General features: G+C 38.5%; 1 protein-coding gene and 1 pseudogene across 1 annotated transcript; one reads left to right on the top strand and one right to left on the bottom strand.

Moving 5' to 3' along the window:
* The first annotated feature begins 11,976 nt into the window (after nt 1-11,976).
* LOC143553011 (U-box domain-containing protein 16 pseudogene) lies at nt 11,977-14,519 on the top strand (annotated as a pseudogene).
* An 808-nt stretch (nt 14,520-15,327) lies between these two features.
* Nucleotides 15,328-17,405, bottom strand: LOC143553027 (uncharacterized). The gene is made up of 4 exons (XM_077043102.1): nt 16,945-17,405; nt 15,889-15,969; nt 15,633-15,678; nt 15,328-15,549 (listed from the first exon to the last, which is right to left on the bottom strand). Exons 1-4 carry the CDS (start codon nt 17,403-17,405, stop codon nt 15,328-15,330), a joined length of 810 nt encoding a protein of 269 aa, XP_076899217.1.
* Between the last annotated feature and the right edge of the window lie 7,389 nt (nt 17,406-24,794).

The following is a 24,794-nucleotide window of genomic DNA, read 5'->3' as shown; positions in this document are numbered from 1 at the left end:
TACCCGCACAATCACGAAAGAGGAAGCAAAACTTCACACCTATTATCAACCACGTTCAAAGGTTAACTTATCCTCAAAAGATGAGGAAAACCTACACGCAGGTCAGATAAGGGTAAAGTTTTGCCATCCTACTAAGTGCAAGTGACGGTTCTACCCGCACAATCACGAAAGAGGAAGCAAAACTTCACACCTATTAACCACGTTCAAAGGTTAACTTAACCTCAAAAGATGAGGAAAACCTACACGCAGGTCAGATGAAGGTTAAAGTTTAGCCATCCTACTAAGTGCAAGTGACGGTTCTACCCGCACAATCACGAAAGAGGAAGCAAAACTTTAACCCATTATCAACCACATTCAACAGGTTAACTTATTCTAAACACTTGGAAAATTGCTAATTTAAACTAAGTATGCAAGTCATAAGTTTATAATGCAAGGAACCCAAAGAAGGAAATAACAATCTTATACGCAAAAAGATTTATATTTCACAAATGAATTATTACAAGAATGGCCGGGTAACTACCCGCCTACGAAAAGAAAAATAAATACATCCGTACAAGACTATCCTAGCAATGGGAAGGGATCCTCGGGATCAAGCCTCAGGGCCGCCTCCACTTGGACCCGCTCCATCAGAACGGGCCGGTTTGAGGAAAGCTTTAAGGATAGCTAACCCATCATCAGCAGCAGCTACTTGGTTCACCTTCTCCACCACTGGATACGGGAAGGCAGCATATTGGTTTACTGCTTGGTCATATATGGCTTCAGTGTCAACATTGTACAAAGGGAAGTTGGAAGGCGGGAAGCCTTTCTCAACGAACCCTAGACCAAGCAGGAAGCCAGCCCGTTCCCCATCCTCGTGAGAAGCGTTGAGGGCTGCGCTCATCGCATCGTCGTAGGATGTCTCTGAGAAGACACGATGCACAACCTACAAAGAAAATACAAGTGTCAAACACCTTTTCTATGAACAAAGGAAAGCGTGAAGACGTAAAGCTAAAATACCTGAGGCAACGCTTCTCGAAGAAGCCATTCCTTGGCAACCAGGGCTTGGGTGCAGGCGCGTTCGGCTTCGCTTTTATTGAGGTTGGCAAGTTGCACTTCCTTTGCAGCAGCCTCTTCAACGCCCTTAAGCTTCCGCTCTGTGTGGTCAAGCACGCCCCTCTGGTCCAGGATCTCTTGGAGCTTCTTGGCATCTTCCATGGCCAAGGCATCATGAGCACGTTGGAGGGCCTCTAATTGGGCCTTGAGCTCCTCGTTCTCCATGCGTAAAGGCTCAGCAACGGCTTCAGCCTTGGTAGCCCTCTCAGTCGCGTTCCTCGCAGTCTCCTTAGCCAGCCGAAGCTGTTCGTTAACAGCTTGGGCAGCCTTGGAGCGGGCCTCGAGTCGCGCTTGAACTTCAACCTCGAGGGCCTTGAAGGCCTTCTCCTTCTCCGCAGCAGCTGCGGTCAACCGTTGGTTCTCCTCCCGAAGAGCACGCGCCTGAGATACGTCCTTGGCGCGAGCTGCTTTCAACTTGTCGTTTTCACGACAAAGCAGCTCGACGCGCGGCTGCATCCGGGCCTGGAGAACCCGAAGCTCATTGGTTAGCCTACCCTCCTGGTAGCTAGCCATGGCTTCCCCCAACGCACCATGAGGAGCAGCGTGGCGAGCCCAGTCCACGCACTCCACAGGGGTACGAAGGGTTGTTCCTCGGCGTATGTTCCATCGCGGAACATACACTTCATTGGAATCCGACACTGCAAAAAACAAAAAAGCAGTTAGGAAAAGATGATAAAAATAAAAGTGAAAAAGGGCCAAAGGAACCCTACGCACCTGTAGGGTCTATAACAGGCCGATAGCCGCCGAACCCATCACCTGAACCCAAAGGAAACCCATCCAAAAGGTCAGGCAGATGGGAAGGTGGCAAGGATGGGCGAGTACTCCCATGCGTACCTGATGAGCCGGCCGTCGGTGCTGGTGGCGGGGGCATGGTGGCAGCCGCCGCAGTCGCTGCCGCAGAATCCGCAGCAATCGTAACCGCCGGCTCGGTGAAGGACGACGTAAAAATCGCACTCACGGCCGGCGGTGGCATAAACTCGGCTGGAACAGTCGGCTCAGAGTGAGCAACTGAACCAGCGGGACCAGGCGCGGGCGCCTGGGTCGACGCCTCAGGTAGGCTGACCAACCCTACCGTCATCGGCGGAGAGATACTCGGCACTTCACCCTGGAATGCGTCAACATCCACGCCTGCACAAGAAGATAAGTGTTAATAAATTTATGAAGTATGATAAATCTACAAAAAGAATGTTTGTACTTACGGGTTTTCTTGAGCCTGAACGTACGGAGGGGCGGGGACAAGCCCGATGGGGCCGGTCTCTTGACGCCGGTCACCGTCGTCGTCATTGGTTCTCCGGAGGTAACAGTCGTAGCCTCCGGAGCAGTGGTCTTCTCACCACCGGGGTTCCCCGCCACCTCTTCACTATCTGACTCGGTGTCAGATAGAAGCACCGGATCAGCCGTGGAGGCCACCTTCTCCTTTCCTTTCCCTCCGGCAGCCTTCTTCTTCCGCACCAGCGGAGGACCATCTGCGGATTCCTCAGAAGAAGACAGGATGTAAGGAAATCCAGCAGCAGGTACAGCATTGAGGGGTTGAGGATAGAATATCGCCTTACCTGGCCGCCTCTGGCTCAGGATCTCTTTGCCCGGCGGATAGACCTCCACAAACCGATCCGCCGTTTGCTCCAGGATGGGCAACTCATTGTCATCCAGAGCACGAGTGCCCACCCGCACGGGACCGTCAGCTTCCCGCGGGAACAGGAGCGACTCCAAATTATTCCCCTCTGAAAGAAGAAACAGTTAGAAAATAAACTAATATCAGCAAGAAAGACAAGACATACCATAAGGAAGAGAGTTCAAACCGTATTCGAGAAGGATAGGAAACCGAGACGCCTCCTTCCATACCCGGCTCATCCCCAGCAGCACCATCCCGGACTCCGCAAACCGGTAAACCGGAGATTGGACCCGGGATATCTTCGCGAACCATTCCGCCTCCTGGTAGCTGGAAGCGTGAAGGCTCGGAAGCGCTTGACCCTTCTTGAACTTCATGGCAATGGGGATGGCGCGGGCAGAGATGTAGAAGAACTCCCGCTTCCACGATCGGAGATTGCACTCGGTCACGCAGATCTTCAAACCCTTAATACGGGTTGTCAGGGTGTACCACCCCTGGACGCACCTCCAAGTATAGAAGGTCATCAGGCGGTCCACGTAGGGCTCAATACCCAGAATCCGGCACACCCACTCGAAGTGCCGGACCTTGGCAATCGCCATCGGATGCACCTCGGTCAGGTGCACACCGTGCCTCTCCAAGACACGGTACACAAACTTTGTCAAAGGAAACCTAAGGTTCCCATAGACAAAGAATGCAGCATATACCCCGATCTTGCCACTGGGGGCATCGTACACAGTCTGGTGGGATTCAGGAAACTCAGGCTCAAGAGACTCAAGCATAAACTTCCTGACGATGTACTGGTACTGATCGACAGGTAGAGCACACTGGCACTCGCCAGCAGTACTCCTATCATCGGCTACAGCTTCAGCATCATGGGAAGACATTTTGCAGAAAGAAGAAAGTGATTTCGGGAAAATGCTTGCCTGAAAAGGGGAGTATTTGCCGGAAATCACTAAGAAGAAAGGTGAAAATGTGGATTACAAAGAGGCCTCTCCCCCTTTATATACTAATCGCAATTAATGCGGTGAATTTAATGCGGAGGAGAGAGAAATCGAAGGTGCAATGAAACTATGACACGTGGCAAAAAGCAGGCTGGCAACAGCTGTTGACAGGACGTGTGCCAGTAATTTCGCGGCCACGCGCCCGAAAAATCGCGCCCACGCGCCGTAAAAAGCGTCTGGAATGACCATATAATGTCACGTCACCATAACTTCCTGCACGTCCTGACACAGTCAGAAGAAACTGTCGCACGACGTTTCAGAGGTTTGGACTGTTCCTATCTTTCCACCAACCTTTCGAATTTCAAAAATTCAAAATATAAAAATATTAAAAAGTAAGCGGGAAAATACCCCCTTACCTTGGCGAACAAGTAACCGTAAGACGGATGCGGGTACAGTGTAAAGGCAAAACCCTTCACATACCTAGCACCCGCAGGGAATTGAAGCCAAGAAAACCTTGGCGAACAAGTAACCGTAAGACGGATGCGGGCACAGTGTTAAGGCAAAACCCTTCACATACCTAGCACCCGCAGGGAATTGACGCCAGGAATACCTTGGAAGTAAAGTAACCGTAAGACGAGCGCAGGTACAGTGTTAAGGCAAAACCCTTCACATACCTAGCGCTCCGCTGGGAATTGAAACCAAGAAGGATCTTCTGGGCAATGCTTGCGGAAACGGAAATAACATCCCCGCATAGCGGGAGCGTCGAGAACTACGTTGTTTGAAGCTCCAGGATGGAATTGGTGGTTTTAACATAATTGATCACTATGTTCAAAACTACCAAAACCTCATGGAGAATCCACACAAGTGGGACTCAACGCTCCTGACTTGCGAGGAGGTTACAGCCTACCCGCATCATACCCAAAGACCAAGCAGGAAACTCGGGAATTTCTGCAAGTGACAAGGACTTCCGCGGGAAGAATCCCCATGGAAAACCTTAGAAAAACCCTTTTCAAAACCCTCTGCTTAAGTCCAAAAGTTCACCTCACTTTATTAAACACTCATGAGAAGAACATTGGACTGGGGGGACTTGAAGAGGTAGGTCCCAGCAGAGCCTAGTTGGACCCGCAAGACTCACCTTGAAGAGGGACGTCTGCGCAGAAACCAACTGGATCCGCAGGACCAACCATGCTCAGAGACGTGACGTCCTTACGCGCAGTACGCAAGCTGGTCCCGCAGGAAATGCCTCCCGATGGTGAAGGACTCCGCCTGTCCCCGCAGCCTCGGATACAAGCCATCAGGGAAGGCCACCCGCGCAGCAGGGCTACACGCACAAGGCACTTAGCTCTCAATCACTCAGTGTCACCTGAAGGAATGAGCGAAGCCGGGAACTATCCCGCACAAGGGCGGGAGGGGGAATACTCCCGCCCAAATAAGCCAGTCCGTACGATACAGGAAGATCTTCTGTACTGTACCTGACGAGGTATGGGAAAAAGATCTGACTAAAGATACGACAGCTTATTGACAACAGTATGGCGAGCAGCATGCTCCTGCACTGTATGTCACTATTAGCCGCTGCCTACTCACCAACTACCGCCATACCACGTGCGTAGCCGTCAGTTGGTGGAACAGGAATAGTATACAGCAGGCCTGGTCACTATCAGCCGCTACCTACCCACCAACTACCAGCAGGGCACGTGCGTAGGCAACTGTTGGTGGAACAGGAACACTGTTGCAGCCGGCCATACCTCTTTGAAAACCTACCTTCGGCTATAAATACCACAAATGGTATGACCATCTGATCATATCATATCTTACTACATTATCATCATATTATACCTGATATCTGCTCTAGCAATCTCTTAATATACTTTTATATTTAAAGAGCAATCTAGTCTGATTCTCACGCCGGAGGGTGGTCACAAGGAGGAACCCCCCCCCCCCCATTCTCAGTGACGAGCTCACGGTGTCTGTTTTGCAGGTTATCAGAAGAACCATCTTCCAAGGGTCTAACCCCTCGTGGGAAACATCTATCTAACCCCCAGGTTACCAGTAATCTGTCCGGGGTCAGGTTAGTGTTTCTTCACCATTGTTGGTGTAAATTGAAATCCACTATTGACCAACAAAAAACATAGGGATACGTTTAACAGGTAAAGAGCAATGATCTAAAAACGTTCATATCAAATTTCTAACTAAAACAAACACACTTAAAATGTTCAAAACAAAAATTTTAAAAGTTCAGAACAAAACTTAAAACTAAGAAGTTTATAACAAAATTTTAAGAAGTTCAGTTCAAAAATTAAATACCTAGAAACAAAAAAATTTAAACACACTTGAACAAACCTTTAAACGTTAAGAACAAAAATCTAAAAAGCTCAAAACATAACTTAAAACTAAAAAGTTTAGAACAAAAACTAAGAAGTTCAAAGTTCATAACAAAATCTAAAAAGTTCCAAACAAAAATTTAAGAAGTACAACTCAAAAAATTACACACCAAGAAACAAAAACTTTGAATCACTTGAACAAACCTTTAAAGGTTCAGAAGCCCAAATCTGAAATTAAACTTTCTGTAACATGAAATTGAACATTGAATCACTTCATATAATTTTGTAATATCATAAAAAAAATCAACAACCGACCATCAATTTGATCATCCATTCCATCATATGAACAAATATGGAACATATTTAAACTTTTATCAATTGAAAACAATTCCCATATTTCAATTCAATTGAAGTGGTGTTTGCAAATGGCGTCGGTGACGATGGTTGAATCTGCGTAATGGTTAATTGGGATGGAAATAAACTGAAATAATTTACAAATTTGTCACGTGTTTTTTGAAATAAAGGATTGAGGGTGTTATGTATGTAATGTACGGCAAAATGTTACTGCATTGAATCATTTATCTAAATTAGTATTACCCTAAAAAGGTTCGACTGGTTTACAATACTTTAACGACATGTTAAAAAATAACCAATCAAACAAAAATTCTAAAACAATTCATTTACGTATTGAAATTGTTAGATCATAATTGCGGATTTAAAACCAGTGGAGGAAAATATAGATAAGTTCAACACAAGTCTGGACAAAAAGGGTCGGGTAAAACCAGTTCATTAAAATTTAACTAATGGCGCTGCAAAACTATTCATGCTTATTTACTTAATAATAACATTGAAAATATTTTTCATCAAACTTTAACTTTGTAAAATAAACTAAAAGTAAGAAATTAATTAATAAGCATTTGCATAAAAAATAAAAAGAAGAAGAAAATCAAAGGCCAATTAAAAATCAATTGACTAATCCATCACCAAACACATTATTTATCTACTCAATTAAATTTGTTTTTTCTTTAAACTAACATATACTCTTTTATAACTTCTATTAAATCTACAACACCTCAACCTCATGGGAAGTGACATCATTTCCGGGTTTGGTTCAACTAAAAAGGTCGGGTTGGTATCCACGGGCTAGTTTGGTTCTTATAAATTGCACATATAAAACCAAAACCGAACCAAAAATTCGTTTTTTTTTTAAAAAACACAAAACCAAACCCTTGATATTGGGTTTGGGCGATTATTTTGGTTTAATTGTATTGGTTATTTTGGTACGGGTTGGTTACAAATGCATGCCCCAATATGAGGTACTTGTGACTCGTGACTTGTGAGTGCCAAGTTAATGTCCTACACATGAAATTATAGAAGTTTCTCATGTACAAACATATACAACGTAATAAAATATGCACCTTCTCCACACATGGTATACCGTATACTACTTTGACCTTAAGCTTGGGTTCACATGGAACATTGTATCATTACAACGCTACAGGTCTTAGAAATACAAATTGAACACATGAAAAACATTTAAAACATTTTTTCCATGTATGAAAAGGACACTAGTTACGGTCAACGTAGTTTTAAGGGAAACAGCGGCGGATCCAAGAATTTTTTTCAGGTGGTGCATTACTTTTAAATGCTTCAATTTCATAGAGTCGGTTGTAAAAAATTTCGGGTCAATTTAAGGTTTGGGTCGGTTCGATGATTTGGGAAAAGTTTATTACGTAATAAACACACGATAAAATAATAAAATAGACACCGTCATTAGAAATTAAAAAACACATATTATAAATACAATAATCTTTACAATGACCACGAAAAACTAAAGAACCTTTTAACAATGCTTTAATAAGTCTAGCCGAAGCATATTATCGAATTCTATATTGTTTTATTTTATGCATATAAAACTTTTAAACTAACAAATTAAAACTAACAAGCTAAAACTAAAATATAACAAATAACTTAACAATCAATAATCTTTTATTAACATTTAACACAAACCAAACTACATCTGGATAATGGGTAAGCGAGCAACAAGCTGCGCCGCTATCCCCTTTTGGATCAAGAACAACTAATAACATCAAGAACAATTATAGTGTATAACTGATATAAAGCAAATTTAACAAATAACTCAACAATTAACAACATCAAGAACAATTATAGTGTATAATTGATATAAAGCTGAATTTAAAATAAAAGTTCAAAGGAACTATTGATTTGCATAGTCGAACCCGTGACCTTCAGTTTACAAAACCAACAACTTACCAACCAGACCATCACTCATATTGTTAATAGAGTGGTTCATTCCAAACTTATAAGGTGGTTCCCTATAATATTTTCTATATATCATACACCATAATTACGATACTCGGGTGGTTCCGGGGAACCACCCCTTTAATAGGTAGATCTGCCATTGAAGGCAAACCACGTTGTATGAGCATTCTCATCCTATCATTCAAAATTATGTGTGAGGAGTTTGCAAATTATCGAGCGGGGGTTTGAGTGGTATTAGTGTAAATTATAGAGTGAAGATAGAAAAAGTAGTGATTTTTTGTAAATTTGGGAAAACAAAGTTTGCCCGTATTTATTTTTTAGTATTTGTTGAATTGGTTGTAAGTAGATGAGAGAAAAAACTGTAATGATAAAAGTACAAAAAAATATTATTTAATTGAACATGAGAAAGAAATGTAGTAAGTTTTTGTGTAATTATAGAGATATGGATGATGGATAGGTTGACCACCAAACCTGTCACAAAGTTTCATTTCTAGAGTTATAAGTTTGTCATGTATCATTCAAATCATAAAAATAAAATTCTAAGTTCCCATCATGTTTAAAAACATTGCAAGACACTTTACATAAATCTCATAAAGTTCTGTTTTGTTTTGTCCATATGAGAGACATGGCTATAAGAAATCCTTGAAATGGATGTCATCAACATGTTTTGGACGCAATAATTGTGGATGAGAGAATAATTCCACTGTTAACGTGTTAGTTAGGGTGGTTTAATGATGAGGGACCTAAGTAACTGTCTACCCATGCGACTAAAAACAAATTTACTAGCTCCATGTGAGCAAAGTGGACAACGTTGATTGATATGAGATGCCAGATGGTAAAAATCATCTCACACCCATTCATGTTATGAAATGGTGTGGACAAATCATCAGAAGCAATGAGTCCCAAGGAGATGGTTGTGGCACCTTAGAGGCTTAGACTTATAATGTAAGGTTCTTTTGTGCTATATCCATCACTTTGTTAAATTCGTATAGAAACAAAAGTTCATACTTTACTGCTAAGAACATTTTCTCAATTATTTTTCACTTAGATGTGTGTAATCGATAACAATCATTGTTCGTACCTAACTCATGAAACTTTTGAGTCTTATCGGAAAAACTTGACATATACGAGTACTTGTACAAGTAATATAGCAATTGACAATAACACCACTATCGAAAACGATTCTCTCAAAACTAACTAGTACATTGGACTCAATATGGGTTATGATATCCATATTCACTATCTTCAAATCGACGCAATATATTATCAAACAAATGATCAACTTTGATGCTTAGGCAAATGGTTTGAAAATTTCTTGCAAAAAAGTGTTTTTTTTAAAGGGTCAATATATATCTAAGCAAGCAAGATTATCAATTTAGAAAAGTCATTTTATAAGTGACCTTGAACTTTTTAAACAACTTTTATATTAGATGACATATTAGTATATTACATATTAGCAAGAGAAGAGTTGTAAATTCTATATCCGAACATTTATGTTTTACTTACGAGTTGTTATTCGTATCAAGATCAGGAAGAAATTTTTGAAGGACATATCTGTCTTAACTAGAGATACGAAGTTAATGATATGTACGCCCAAAGAGTAACAACAAAGAAGTTATTGATGATCAATACCAAAACTAGCTAGACTAGAAGAAATGCTCATTACCTTATTTGTGAGCCGCTTTATCAATGATCTTTACCAACCCAGAGAGATATTATTGGTGAAGAAAACTTTTGGTAAAGACAAGAAGACGTAAGATATATTAGCTAACATCTTTTTGTGTTACACCCAACAATATCTTAACAATTAAGGTTTTGTAAACAAGAAAAGATATTTTAATTAGTTGTCAATAACTTATAGGCTCTACTAATCACTAAAATTCTCATCAAGCTTTTGGGAACTACTTGTCTCGTCAAGAACATGAGATGGTATGTATAAAGATTAAAATCGAGAACACCTATAGCTTTCGGATCATGAACTCGTGAATATGTAGGAACAAGTCAATAAAGAAACATATAAACGGTTTAGTGAAACCTAACGATTTTGGTTAAAACCATGGATTGACTAAAGACTAACTTGTTAGGTTTGATCTCAATGGACTTGTTGGTTATAATACACATTGTTACGTATGATACTACAGACTTGTTTGTTACAATACACGTTAATACATATTTTTATCATCTACCTATGTGAACCTCGTTATCGTCAAAACTGATTTGATAGACTTCAAACAATGTACCGAATTGATAGGTGGGGTTACACAAGATTTACAAGCAGTGAAGTTTTGACGAAAACACATGGTGTTAAGGTGACTCAACATCTATAAAATTTTTAAACGAAAACACATAATTTCATATTATTTCTCAACAAAACAAAGGGGGTTGGGCACGTTGGACCACCATTTATGCTGCACCCCTATTTACAAATATAGAATATATATATTCTCAAGTAATCATTTGACTAGTCTCAAATATCCTAAACTATCTACTCAAAACCTCACCATCAAACTCTCGATACTCTTCTGCTATAAAAAGTATAAAAGTCTTTTTATGACTTTCATGTATCAAATTTTAATGTGAATCATGCAACTATATGATAAGACAGAACCAAAAAATAAATTTGAATTCTTAAATGTCAATAATGATGGCTAGATGATAATTTGAAGTATTCTCTAATAAGTCAACTAGTTTATGATTGAAAGGATAACAATAAACTTTACAAGTTGCATTTTATGATTCACCAAGGTACTAACTTGACTAAGGGTAATGAACTCACAATTTGGTCAATGGGCGCCGTTTGGAAAAAACATCATTAATTAATAAAAGTAATAATAATTAGAAAAAGTCCTTAATACTTGTCGCCCTGCCGGCGGCTGACGGCTGTCAACTGCCACCCCACCACCACCACACAACAACCTCCACCCTGATTTCTTCCTCGTTTTGTTTTGGTGTACCGAACACCAAATTTCTAATTGTTCGAGTCCAACTTCTCAACCACCTCCAAATCATTAAATAGTAAATGCTAAAAAATTAATACATAAAATATAAATTAATAAACAAGTAAATCAATAAATATATAGTAAATAATTTACCAAATAAAATAAGGATCGTTATATTCAAACATCACCCACATGATGTGTTAACAACTGTATAGCGCTCATATGACTAACTAATGTACGAATGACAACTTTTCCAGTTTATACGGGTCTTCTAGCCCCTATACGAGCTGTATATGTTGCAAACACCTGATACTCTCTAACACAAAAGGACATAATTTTGCACATATACGACTCGTATAGCCTTTATACGAGCCGTATAGGCGCATATGGTGTCCAAATAACCCATATGATGTGAGAATAACCTATGCCTAAAATAATAAGTAAATATATAACCACATTATACGCACGCCACTACTATGTTATACGTTAACCCATGCTATGTATTAATGTATGATTATACCGCAGGTATGACACATTTAATTTCTTTAAACGGTCTCATTAAGAAAATAAACATAAAGCTTTATATGATCTCATTGTATGACCCGTATAGTTTCGTATGACCGCTATCTAAAAGTCAAACAAGATGTATAAGGTTACACGAACCGGATAACATAGCGCATAATATAGCATTAAAGTTAGGATAAAATCAACCAATATATAATATATATATAACTCCATAGCGCATAATATAGCATTAAAGTTAGGATAAAATCAACCAATATATAATATATATATAACTCCGTCAAACAGCCGTATTCCAGCCTAGATGACCCCATAATATAAATTTCATGATTAACGAATAAATAAAAGAAGAATAAAGTGAGAAAAAAAAAGGCATAAACAGCTATCAACAACAACTGCAATAAGTTTTTCAAATTAAATTCAAAGATTCGATCACCGGCGTCTTGATTTCACCGCAAAATCAACTTTTCAATCTCTAAAAGTATCTCCTGCAAATCGGTGAGTCTTTCAAAATATTTCATTTCATTTTATTATTATCATCATCATCCATGGCCGTTTCACCGGAAACTTTACCGCCAAAAAAGAAGCGCCAATCTGGATCACCTACCACGTCATCATTTGGATCAGAAGAGAGGCTTCTACGATCACTATTACTTAGATCTAAAGAAACCTCTTATCTCAATCCAATTCCATTTGTTTTACACCGAAACTCGAATTCGATTATCCGTAAAACAAAGCTATTAACGTTGCTGGTTGATGAATTGGTTACGGATCGTGACGTACAACGGTTTCCAGCGTCAGCTGTGCTATGCTTTGAAGAATTGTTCATCGTGTTGCAGAGTATTAAGACGTTGATTGAAGACTGCTGCAACGGAAGCAAATTATGGCTTCTGATGCAACAGCAAACTGTTGCTAACAAATTTCATGAGCTGACTCATGAATTAGCAACGCTAATTGATATATTTCCAGTCAGAGATATGAGTCTCAGCCGTGACGTTGATGAAATCGTTGAATTGATTCGAAAACAGTGCTCGAAAACAATAGCTTCAGTTGATGTTAATGATATTAATCTCCGAGCTGACGTGGTTCTAATATTGGATAATATTAAGCGCGAGATCGTTCCTGAACAATCAAAGCTTAAAGAGATTTTTACAAAATTACAAATTAATAATTCGTCAAATTGTACCGACGAGATCCAGATACTTGAAGAAGAAGTTAGGAACCAAAGCGATGAGCAGTTAAAGGCGGAGATTGTTTCGTTAATCGGACTTGTACGTTACGCTAAATGTGTGTTGTACGGTGAGTCTTCATCTCCGGTTACCGTACGGCGTAGGAAAAGCTCAAGCTCATTGGATATAACGATTCCGAATGATTTCCGGTGTCCGATAACTTTAGACTTGATGCGTGATCCAGTTGTGGTGTCAACCGGTCAAACTTACGACCGAGCATCTATAAACCTGTGGATCGAATCAGGACACACCACGTGTCCGAAAACAGGTCAGACTTTGGACCACACGGAAACAATACCTAACTGTGCTTTGCGTAACTTAATAGTAATGTGGTGCCGCGAACACAGGATTCCGTTTGAGTCAACGGAGACTAAAGAGAACGTTAACGGCGTTACCACGAATAAGACTTTAATCGAGGCGACGAAGATGACGGTGTCGTTTTTACTTCAGAAGGCTAACGCGGCACAGACGTTGGAAACGGCTAACCGTTTTGTATCAGAGCTGCGCGCGTTAGCCAAGACGGACTCGAATAGTCGAGCCTGTATAGCCGAAGCTGACGGCTTACCTTTGTTAGTTAAATATTTAGGCTCGGAGCATCCGAGCCTACAAGTTAACGCCGTTACCACTATTTTAAACTTATCTATTCTTGAAACAAATAAAACTAAGATAGTGGAAACTGACGGAGTACTTAACGGCGTTATTGAAGTGTTACGTACGGGTGCCACGTGGGAGGCGAAAGGAAACGCGGCGGCGACGATATTTAGTCTCACCGGAGTTCACGCTTACCGGAAAAAGTTGGGTAGAAAATCACGGGTTATTAAGGGTTTGATGGAATTGGCTATTAACGGTCCGGTTAATTCGAAACGAGACGCGTTGGTGGCGATATTGAATTTGGCCGGAGATAGAGAGACGGTGGGGAAATTGCTAGAAGCCGGGGTGGTGGAAATGGCGAGTGATGTCATCGACGGGTTGCCGGAGGAAGGTGTGACGGTTTTAGAAGCGGTGGTGAAGAAAGGAGGGTTAGCTGCGATAACGGCGTCTTATCATGTGATTAGAAAACTAGCAATGGTATTAAGGGATGGGACGGAGCGTGCGCAAGAAAGCGCGGCCGCAACGCTTGTAAATATATGTCGGAAAGGGGGGTTGGAGATGGTGTCGGAGTTAGTGGCGATACCGGGGATTGAGAGGATTATTTGGGAAGTGATGGGGATGGGGACGGGGCGGGGGAGGAGGAAGGCGGCGACGTTGCTGAGGATTCTAAGGCGGTGGGCCACCGGGTTGTATGCGAATCCTACTGCGGCGTATGCTGTGGCGAGTGGGAGTTCAGCGACGACGACGACGACGGGAGTGGTGTTGCCGGGGTAGATTGTTGAAAATCTTATTCTTTTGGGGGGTTTTATTGTAATTAATTTGTTTGTTTTCTAATTTCTAATATCGACAGAAACAAATGTCAATTGTTAACATGTTTTCAACTCATACAGTTCAATAGAAAAGTGGTCAAATAATTCATCAAGTACAAGTTGAAATGTTAAGTGTGTAAAAATGTGTTCAAATTCTTGGTTACTGAAAGATTTATTACTAGGTGAAAGTTTGCAATATATTTATATTTATTTACTAATAAATAATGAACAAGTTGCAACAAGTAAACCTTGAATGGAAAAATCTCGAGTCAAAAAAACCAAACTCGAGCTCAACAGGTTATATAACTCGAGGTTAAGTTTGACCTTAGCCTTTAAAGTTTGAGCTGTAATTGTCAAAAAAAACCAAACTCAAGCTCAACAGGTTTTAAATAGAAATGAACAAACCTGAGCGAATGTGGTATATTAGAAATTAATATAAGTTCTTACACATCATAAACCAGATATTTTCCACAAAATAATGATCATAAATTCTTAAAAAAATAACCAATACTTTTAATTGGTTACGGTTATAAAAAAATCATATATTGACACTTCTGAGTATAAAAATATTATTGGAAGTATATAGGCTCTATTTATCGGAAATATACGGGTTATATTTAGAAGTTCTAAGCCCATTCATCAGCAGGGGCCAGAACCACTCCTCGCTTTAAAGTTCCGCCCATGAGTGTGTGTATATTTCGGTTCCAGTTGATTATATTCCAGTAATTTTATCTTTTTTTTAAATCCTGAGGACGCATTGCACGAATATATATTTAATCAAGCTCAATAATTTTATTAGGGCATCCAGTCTAAACAAATGCCAAATCCAAAAAGCTTGATGAAGAGTGTTTGCCACAAAAATTCAACCTTCATAGATAGAACTTCAGTATCATAGAATCCTCATATAGTTAAGTAACTAAACTCAAAAAAAGTAGAAACATGTTGATGTGTGTAGGGAGAGGTGGGGTAGTGATGGGGTGGGTAGATAAATCTAAAGAAAGAAATAGGAAAGTAAGGAGAACAGAAGAAGACCAAGTACAATAAAGAGCTGATCAGTTATGGACCAGGTGTTGATTCTATCAACAGCTTGATTCAGAACCGGAGGCGAACATTTGAGCTCCACCGAGTATGATCCAGGCTCATGATCTTCGGTTATTTCGGGTTCAATGTTTATCTCCCCACTTGCACCTTTATACTCTCCACAGCTCCATTCCTTAAAATGCAAGTTGGATAACATGTCAAAACGAGTATTAAAGTCTGGCCTAACTGTAAACAAAACATATGTAATCAAAGTACCTGCATCTGTTCTCCAAGGGTGAACACAATGGTGTCGGGCCCGGTTCTGAAAGACAAGGGGCCTTCATCAGATTGAAGGCTAAAATCACCTGGCTCGGTTGGGATATGAAGGCTTAGAGCGAATGTGCCGTAGTCTTTCTTGGAGTCGGCTCATGGAGTTTGGGAAGAGCGTGGGGTGTGAGGTTGGAGAGCCGAGTTATTGTGCTTGAACAATGTCATTCTTGTTTCGTTTTCCCTTATTTTCTGGCGAGATTGCCTAGTTCCATAGCTTCCCACGATCTTAGCAGCCTCGTCGGCAATTGCTTCGAGTTTACTTGCAAGATTGTCCATTTTTTGGCTGTAAATCATGAGATATATAACAAGACAGATAAGAAAGCATGTGTCATGTTTATCGACTATAACTAATAGCCAATAGGACGATTTTATACATTGAATAATGAGAAAAGTTGCACACTTGGTAAGTCTGTACCCGTTTTGGGGCCGGTCTAATGGGTCAGACCCATTATTAAATCGGACCATTATGGTTGGGCCAAACATACCTTCCCAGTATAATGGGACTTATGACCGAGGTTTGAACTCGTAACTATTAGTAACAAAACATACTTGGTATGGGTAGACCATACTTGGTTTGGGCCCGCTTTAGTGGGCTAGGCTTTTCACCAGATCGGTTCATTACGGTTGGGCATGGATTAATGGGTCAGACCCATTACGAGGACGCCCAATTAGAGTTGGCCCAACCTCCCTTCCCTATATAAAGGGATTTATAATGTGGTTACAAGACACGCTAGGTATAGTATAGGGTATACCATGCCTGCCGCCTGGTTTGATGCCAGTTTAATGGGCCAAGCCTATTTCCAGGTCGGCCCATTAATGTTGGGCCCAACATCGCCTCCATATAAAAGATTAGCACCACCATATATGTTGAAGTTTATTGATCTCGTATACATAATGACTTGATTGTCGGAGTGTCCTAATAGCCTTTACTCCGACAGGGAAGACAAGAAGCAATGATACACCACCAAGACAGATCTTAACAAAGGAGCCACTCCACAAAGCCGGCTATGAGGCAGGGCAGGTGGTGTACGGAGCCCGGCCCGATGCCCTGATATGCTCGATTATTTTTTAAAATTGTATATATTCTTAATTTTTGAACTCTATTACTCTACTAATAAAATGCCCAATTTTATTTTTATTTATTTGTCTTTGTCCATAAAATTTTCACGATTTTCGGTGAGAGACTGCCATGGCACACAACATGGATCTATTAAGAAACCGAGTAAAAAATTTACAAAAGATCAAAAACATAGATTACCTAAACTTGCGGAATCGCTCCTCTCGGGCCACATCACACCTACGCTCCGCAGCAGCAAGGCCAGATCGAGACCACTGAAACTCCTCCCGATCTCCATCCCGGCTCCACCTGTCCGCCAACAATCCAAAGCAGAACTCAGCCTCCGAAAAAGCCTGTTGCAGCTCCTCGGTCGATATCCTGTGGCCACTAATCCTGAACACTCCATACTTTTTGGCAGATCTCTTCATCTCACTAATGGAATTCTTGTCCTGGATTTTAATCAGCCGGTATTCGACATCAGCGATCATGGACCGGTTGACATAATCAGGAAGATTATCAGGCATGTGCTTCATCTTGTCCAGATAACTGCCAAAGGCTTGGTCACCCCGGGCGCTTTTGGCTGAGTTTGGGACCGGAGACGGTGGCGGTGCGGTGGTGACCGTGGATGAGGTTAGGCGGTTGTTGATCCGGACTAGAGCCATGGTTGGGATTGAGTTTGTGGTGGGAATGAATGTGTGATTCAGTGGAAGACAAAGAGAAGATGTAAAGTGTCATGCATGATCAATATGCAACGTGACAGTTACTATGTTATTTTTAGAAATCAAGACCGGGACAAATGCTTGGAATTTGCGCGTTGCCTTCTAATAAATTGTTGTAATAAAACAAAAGGTTAATTAAATTATTTGTGAAATCAAATTAAAACTTGTAAAGGATAATAATAAGGTATTTATATTCTTTAAGTTTGAAGTCATTACATTTGATTTAAGTATTGTACAAAACTTAAATCATTCTCTAAACAACTCTTAAAAAGTTACACTATATTCATGAGTCAACTAAATCCATATATAGATTCTAAATTTTCATTATTTCTCGAATAATTATATCGCTTTTAAATATTGTTTCAGGAGTTACATAGATGATATTTTTCAAGATGAAAATGTACTCGCTTTCATATGGAAATATGTATACATAATATAATTTTACCCGTTTTTAACTAAACTTTTGAGCTCAACCCCCCTTGAGCATATGTTCAAGCTTCACCACTACATATATGCATTCAAGAATCAAGACAGTAATAATAATGAACTTACAAGTTTATTTAGTTTTATGGCTCCCAGTTTTAACAAAAGTGTGTTCGTTATTTCCATAATTTTGCCGATACTTGATCTTATCAATCATTCATTTGTTATACTTTACTCAAAGTTATTGTTAAGCAACACTAGAAATAGTAGCGTAAGATTGCACACTATAGTACATGAGTAAACTATCCATAACTCCAAAACAATCGACATGGAAAAACAAGACTAACATACCTTAATTATGCTGTTTAGCGTATGCCGTATGGTATGTTATTCCCACACTCTTGACTGTGGCGTATGCGTGACGTATAACAAGAAGCTCGGGTGTATGCATGGCTTACACACCCGCCATATGATACGCCACCTACGACCGTTTTGAGTGCTTTTCACATTTGATCATATTTCTGACTCACCATATCAAGGACAATCATATTGCTCTTCAAATACATAATTAAACCATACAATGGTTTAACGTGCTTGATAAGAGGTAATAATGTACCATAAGGTATTTCAGTGTTGATTTTAGGTGCTGACTGTTTTGGGGTTATGTGGCATATCATATGCCGGGTGTGTGTCATACACTACTAAAAAACTGAAGCTTTTCCGACAATTTACCTACATATAATCCAATTTAGTTAACCACAAACAACCAATGTTCGACCAATGGGCCCCGTACAATTTTGTGACTCCACTAGATGTCTTGATCACTTACAAGTTGTTATCTTGCCAATGGGTCTCGTGCAAGTTAACAACAATTATAAGTTACTGAATACGCATACGCTTTCAGGCATCAATTTCATCTTTGAAATTACGAATAACATTAGGTTGTTCTTGTTCATGACTATCCGGATTATTTCAGTATTTCACATGATTATTAGTTTGTTTTTTTTTCTTTGCTTGTTTTTCAATATGGGATTGGCTTGTTAAGACTCTAGGCTTGTTTTGCATGGGATTGGCTTGTTATGTGAAATCCAAAAAAACTTAGATAGCTAGATCAGCATAGGACCAGATATACCATATATAGGCCTAAAAACATTAATATAGTTTATAATCCAAAATCAATACACAAAACAAAGTATTCAAACTATCACCAACAGTTAGTTCCACACATCATTACATGAAATCCCTCATTATTCAATTGTTTGTAAAAAAAAACCCATATGTCCATCCAATTTATTGGTATATATTGCATAATAACATATAAATGATAAGCTGAACCTGATACAGTATTAGATAAAAAAAATCTATTTCGGCAACCAGAAGCATTAATTTTATGCTTACAAGCTATTCCTCTTCCTCTTTTTGGTGTTAACACTTTCAGAACCCTCGATATCTTCCTGTATAACAAACACAAAATTAAAATAATATATATTTGTGTGTGTTGTAATCTATATTAAAAGAACACGCATCTAGATGGAACCTTGTTTGGTACCTCATCAACATATGGATGTGGAGATACAAGGCCCTTGACAAATATACTAGCACAAATATAGTCCCGATTGCAGGGCACATGACAACCGTCATAATCTCCATCACAATGGCTGAAACTGTAGACATAACCCCTTGTGTTTTGTGAATCGTCTACTTCACTCAAGCGGTGTGCAACATCATGCCCCTGACCAATATGTAGTTCCCACTTGTTATTCATTACCCATTTCTTAGGGAAAAGATATGAATATAAGCATAGACGGTCTTGTATGACCCCAGAGTCCAAGATTAGACAAACTAAAATCGGCACTATCTGGTTGAGGGATTTTTTTAAGTTCCTCTGTAGATAAGTCCAAAGAAATAATTGCTTTCTTCCTACGGATTTTACTAGACATGAGCCAGTATAGCGCCCCATCAAATAAGACACCAGTTTTACTAGCCATATTCACATACTCAAATTCTCCAATAACTTTCCAAGTATTTGATTTCAATGTGAGTATATGAAAAAGTGTCCGCGATGAATAAGGACCTTTCCTGAACCCTCCTATAACCTTGTAGTCATCTGAAGATGAATCATAACCAAAACCCCAGATTATTAATTGCCTTATCTCATCTTCTCCGAATGTATTAGGCAGCGTTTGCAGTTTCTTCTCTTCTCTAGTGCAAGGATTTGTTACTAGAAACTGAGCTCCTTCAGGAGAGACGCATACGAGGCCATTACAAGAACCAACAATACTAGGAAAATAACAGCTAGCCCAGGTTGTTTCACTCCTTATATCATATGTATGGATCCTTCTATGGCCAAGTTGATGGTTGTCACGATCACTTTTAATATTATGGTTCAAGTGAGCTTTAACAAAACGAGGACTGGATATAAAAGAAAGCCATGACTTACACACGCCCTTGCATCAGATTAGGTCTTTTACATCCAATCGCACTAGGACCTGCTCCAATACATCAATTGCGAGCTCTTCCATTAGAATGATGCAAACCAGATCGATGGATGGATGGAAAAAGAGATAGTTATAGTTATTCTTTTTGAACGGCTGTTAATATTTAAGAACTATATATACCGTATGTTATAACTTACTAGACGGGTGCCCGCGCGATGCAGCGGGAAACCCGAACTTTGATAATCTCATTACAAGTTTACGTGTGTTCATTGTTCGGTTTGAAACCGTTAAAACCTGACATTGGTTTAATTTCATGATTGATTTTTTTCTTTAACTTTTGGCCAGCCGATTTCAATTTTCAACGGAGTGGTTTCGGTTTTCGACGACAAAAAAATGTTACTTAGAGTTTGGCTCACAGTGTAATTTAAAAACCATCAAAACCATACCGCAAACACCCATACGTAAAATGTTGTTTTTTTAACTTAAAAACAATAACAATATGATACTCAAATTAAAGATAATAAAATGCTCGTTTTTATGGTGCAATCCGTTATAAAAAATATTAACGTATAAAAAAGTTATGACCGTTTAAATTCAGTGGGGGAAGTTGGGTTAAAAGTGAAAATAAAATGTGTATATATGTAAAAGATTAAGGGTCAAAGTTATAATGAATGTTTAAATTTACAAAGATGCTTAGAGTTAAAGAAGCAAAATTGTAAATATGTTTAATGATTTGAAGTTGCACGTGATATTTATCCTTTAAAAGACTATATTGTCCTTTTTTACATGCTTTGTTGGGTTGTAAGTTATGTATTAAATTTTGTAAATCCCTTAAAATCAAGTGTCTTAATTTGTACTCCTTTCATACATTATATATAGTATAGATAAGCCCAGGCCATAGCCCAAGCCCGCTTCTTTCATTTAAAAAAAATAAAAATATACCAATTATATTTTTATGTTAAATTTGCTAACATAAATAAAATATACATTTTTTTATGTATTTTCCCACATACGACTAGACTTGGGCATAAAACTCAGTTTCGGACCCGACTGGAACCAGGACTTGGTGTTCCCGACTTGCAGATATAGACTAGTTTCCTGTGCCTCAGAGAAACCATACCCGGAACCGGTTCCACCTTTACCTAATCATAATCGGAACACGACCCAACCACAACTAGATAAAAACCCGGCCAAACCGGTTAAAAAACCCGACCATCCCTGGAACGATTCCTACTTGACCTAGTTTTGACTTTGTTGACCAAATCCAGAACCAGTCCGTTTTTTTTTTAAACATGGTTTGTGCGACTCTACCTTAACCATTTTGAGTGTTCTCCACATTCAATCATATTTCTAAATCACCATATCAATGACAACTTGTTCTTCATATATAGCATGCATACAATGTTTTAACATGTTTAAACTATCACGACACCAAAAATACTCCTATTTAATTAATTAATAATCACAACTAGCCAATGTTTGATTAATGGGTCACGTACAATTTTGTGACTCCACAGTCTCCACTTGAACATTTGCAACTTGTTATCTTCCCACTTCAACAAAATCCCATTATAAACTTTTGATCACACACAATATATTGTCATAATTAGGGGTGGCAACCTTGACCCAAATCATTCTAAATGGGTCAATTTAGGTTGTTTTAAAATTCAAATGGGTTGATTTGGGTCATAGGTTTTAATTAAATGGGTCAATTGAAATTCCACATTCTTATTTTTGGGTCAAAATGGGTTGACAAATTTAACTACATGGGTCAATGTGGGTTAGTGTCTTAAGGAAAAGTGACATGTTTGGGTTGAAACGGGTTTTAGATTGGAACGATATCGGTTTAGGTTTCGGCTCAGATCAGCTTTCGTGCCGACACGAGTTTTAGCACTGGACGGGTTGGGTTTCGGTTTCTATCAAGTTTTCGCACTAGACGGGTCGATTAAGGTTTTTGATTCGTTTTCGTCGACATTTTGGTTTCGGTTAATTTGTCGGAATTTTTTTTTTTATGAACGATGATAACGGCGAAAATATTTTAGTTTTTTTACTTTTTTCGTTATTCATTTGTATTTTGAGTTATGATTTTTTATTTGTTTTTTTTGAATTTTTTTTTTGAGGGATTTTGATCTTAATAGTAACCATCAAAAAAATTTCAAAAAAATTAATAAAAAAATCATAACTAAAAAAATAAAACAAAAACAAAAAATGTAAAAAAACTAAAACGTTTCGTCCGTTGTCCTCGTTAAAAAAAATCAACAAATTAACCGAAATTGAAAAGTCGACAACAACGGAACAAAAACATGCTGAAACAAGCTGTTAAGTGATGAAAGGAACTGAATAATCGCTAAAGCAAGCTGTTAAGTGCTGAAACGAACTGAAAAATCGCTTAAACGAGCTATTAGATGCTAAAACAAACTGAAATATCGCTTAAACGAGCTGTTACGTGCTGAAACGAACTGAAAAATCGCTTAAACAAGCTGTTACGTGCTGAAACGAACTAAAAAATCGCTTAAACGAGCTGTTACGTGCTGAAACGAACTGAAAAATCGCTTAAACGAGCTGTTACGTGCTGAAACGAACTGAAAAATCGCTTAAACGAGCTGTTACGTGCTGAAACGAACTGAAAAATCGCTTAAACGAGCTGTTACGTGCTGAAACGAAATGAAAAATCGCTTAAACGAGCTGTTACGTGCTGAAACGAACTGAAAAATCGCTTAAACGAGCTGTTACGTGCTGAAATGAACTGAAAAATCGCTTAAACGAGTTGTTACGCGATGAAACGAACTGAAAAATCGCTTAAACGAGCAATTAGATGCTAAAACGAACTGAAAAATCGCTTAAATGAGCTGTTACGTGCTGAAACGAACTCAAAAATCGCTTAAACGAGTTGTTACGTGCTGAAACGAACTGAAAAATCGCTTAAACGAGTTTTGACCCAAACCCGTTTTGACCCGTTCCAACCTTAACCCGTTCTAACCCGAACCTGTTGACCCTAACCCGTTCCGACTCGAACCAAAACAACCATTTTTTAAGTGACCCGTTTCGACCCTAACCCGTTTCGATCCAACCCAACCCAACCCATTTGCCACCTCTAGTCATAATGCCATTCATTAATTTCATGCATGATTAGATTTTAAGCAACATGTCCAATTATAGACTTCTACTTGTAACACAGACACGTCATCTCTTTTAGAATTTAGCGTCTATCTCTTATAATAAAATATTACCTACTTTTGTCACTTTTCAATTACATAGCCCTCCTCACCTTTTTTTCATTTATTTCAATATATAACCCTTATCTTTTAAGTTATTTCAATATATGAGATTCAAGTTTGTTTTTATTACATGTAAATTTTAATCGATTCATTCATTAACATTAATGGTTAAATAAGAAAATAAGGAAATCTTAAAATTGACGTTGCAGGTTTGTTAGAATAAAATTTTAAAGTCACTAGTAAAATAAAACAAATAAAAGGTGCATCATTATCGAATAATTTGGATTTGTATGGTAAACTACAAATTGTCTTTTTAAACTCGGATTTGAGCAACAATATGTAATTTAAACTCAGGAAAATGTGTATTTTCTTTATTTTCTCCGAACGTTTTGTATAAATATTACAAACATGGAGAATACCTATTATATATATTTTGGTGTTTAGCATTAAATTATTGAAGTTGAATATGATAATTATAATCTATATGTATACCGATTTACTATATTGTATGTCATTTATTTATATGATTTTTCTGCTTAGTATAAAGGGTTTTAGCAATAAGAAAATCAATATTTAGTTTTCAATATTTTCTTCAATAACTCAGACCAAAATGCTTAAGAAACATATAGATTCATATTAATATAAAAAAAATAGTTAATCCGGTTAAAAGTCATTTACCATGCTTCCAACAAATCTGAAATCTTTGTTTTTTGTCTATAAGTTGTTAAAATATAGATATCGATTAATTAAATATTCCAACAACTCCCATAATGTTAACTAATAAAACGGGATTAGTATTTAAAATTTAAACATTTCTTATCGAATAATTTCAACTATTATAAATAAAAATTATTACATTCACTTTATGTAACTTTAAATATTCTAATATCCTGCTAACTCAGAATAATCACTCTTATTTGAACATGACTTTAAGGTTAGTATTTCTTTGTCATTTTTCACTGACATGAAATGAAAAAAAAATAATGTTGTTATATTTTAATTTCCGGTTTTATATGTTGCTTGATTATACAATTGTTAATTGTAAAATATAAATCAAGTAAAAATTTGTCATACACAGAATATTAATGACACTAAATTTATCATGATAAATCAATTTCAAATTATAAAGTTTATAACAATGACTATATCATCAAAGTTCAGGTAATCTGATTTTTTTGGATAATCATGTTTTTGGAATAAACATGAGTAGATGATCTCAAATGATATTATATTAATTGATTAAAATGTATGAT

This window comes from Bidens hawaiensis, unplaced genomic scaffold, assembly GCF_021521415.1.
Source record: "Bidens hawaiensis isolate Kalapana, Puna unplaced genomic scaffold, B.hawaiensis_p1.1 tig00017066_1, whole genome shotgun sequence".
Taxonomy (NCBI): Eukaryota; Viridiplantae; Streptophyta; class Magnoliopsida; order Asterales; family Asteraceae; genus Bidens; species Bidens hawaiensis.
This window is presented reverse-complemented; position numbering and strand designations above follow the sequence as displayed.

What these genes read in the sequence shown, in the direction of transcription:
- LOC143553027 (XM_077043102.1), bottom strand. Translation starts at nt 17,405, where the DNA reads ATGGCTCTAGTCCGGATCAACAACCGCCTAACCTCATCCACGGTCACC. An exon ending in GTGGGAAGCTATGGAACTAG is followed by an intron (nt 15,679 to 15,888) that starts GCAATCTCGCCA and finishes CTTGTCTTTCAG; the next exon opens with AACCGGGCCCGACACCATTG. An exon ending in CCCTTGGAGAACAGATGCAG is followed by an intron (nt 15,550 to 15,632) that starts GTACTTTGATTA and finishes TTGCATTTTAAG; the next exon opens with GAATGGAGCTGTGGAGAGTA.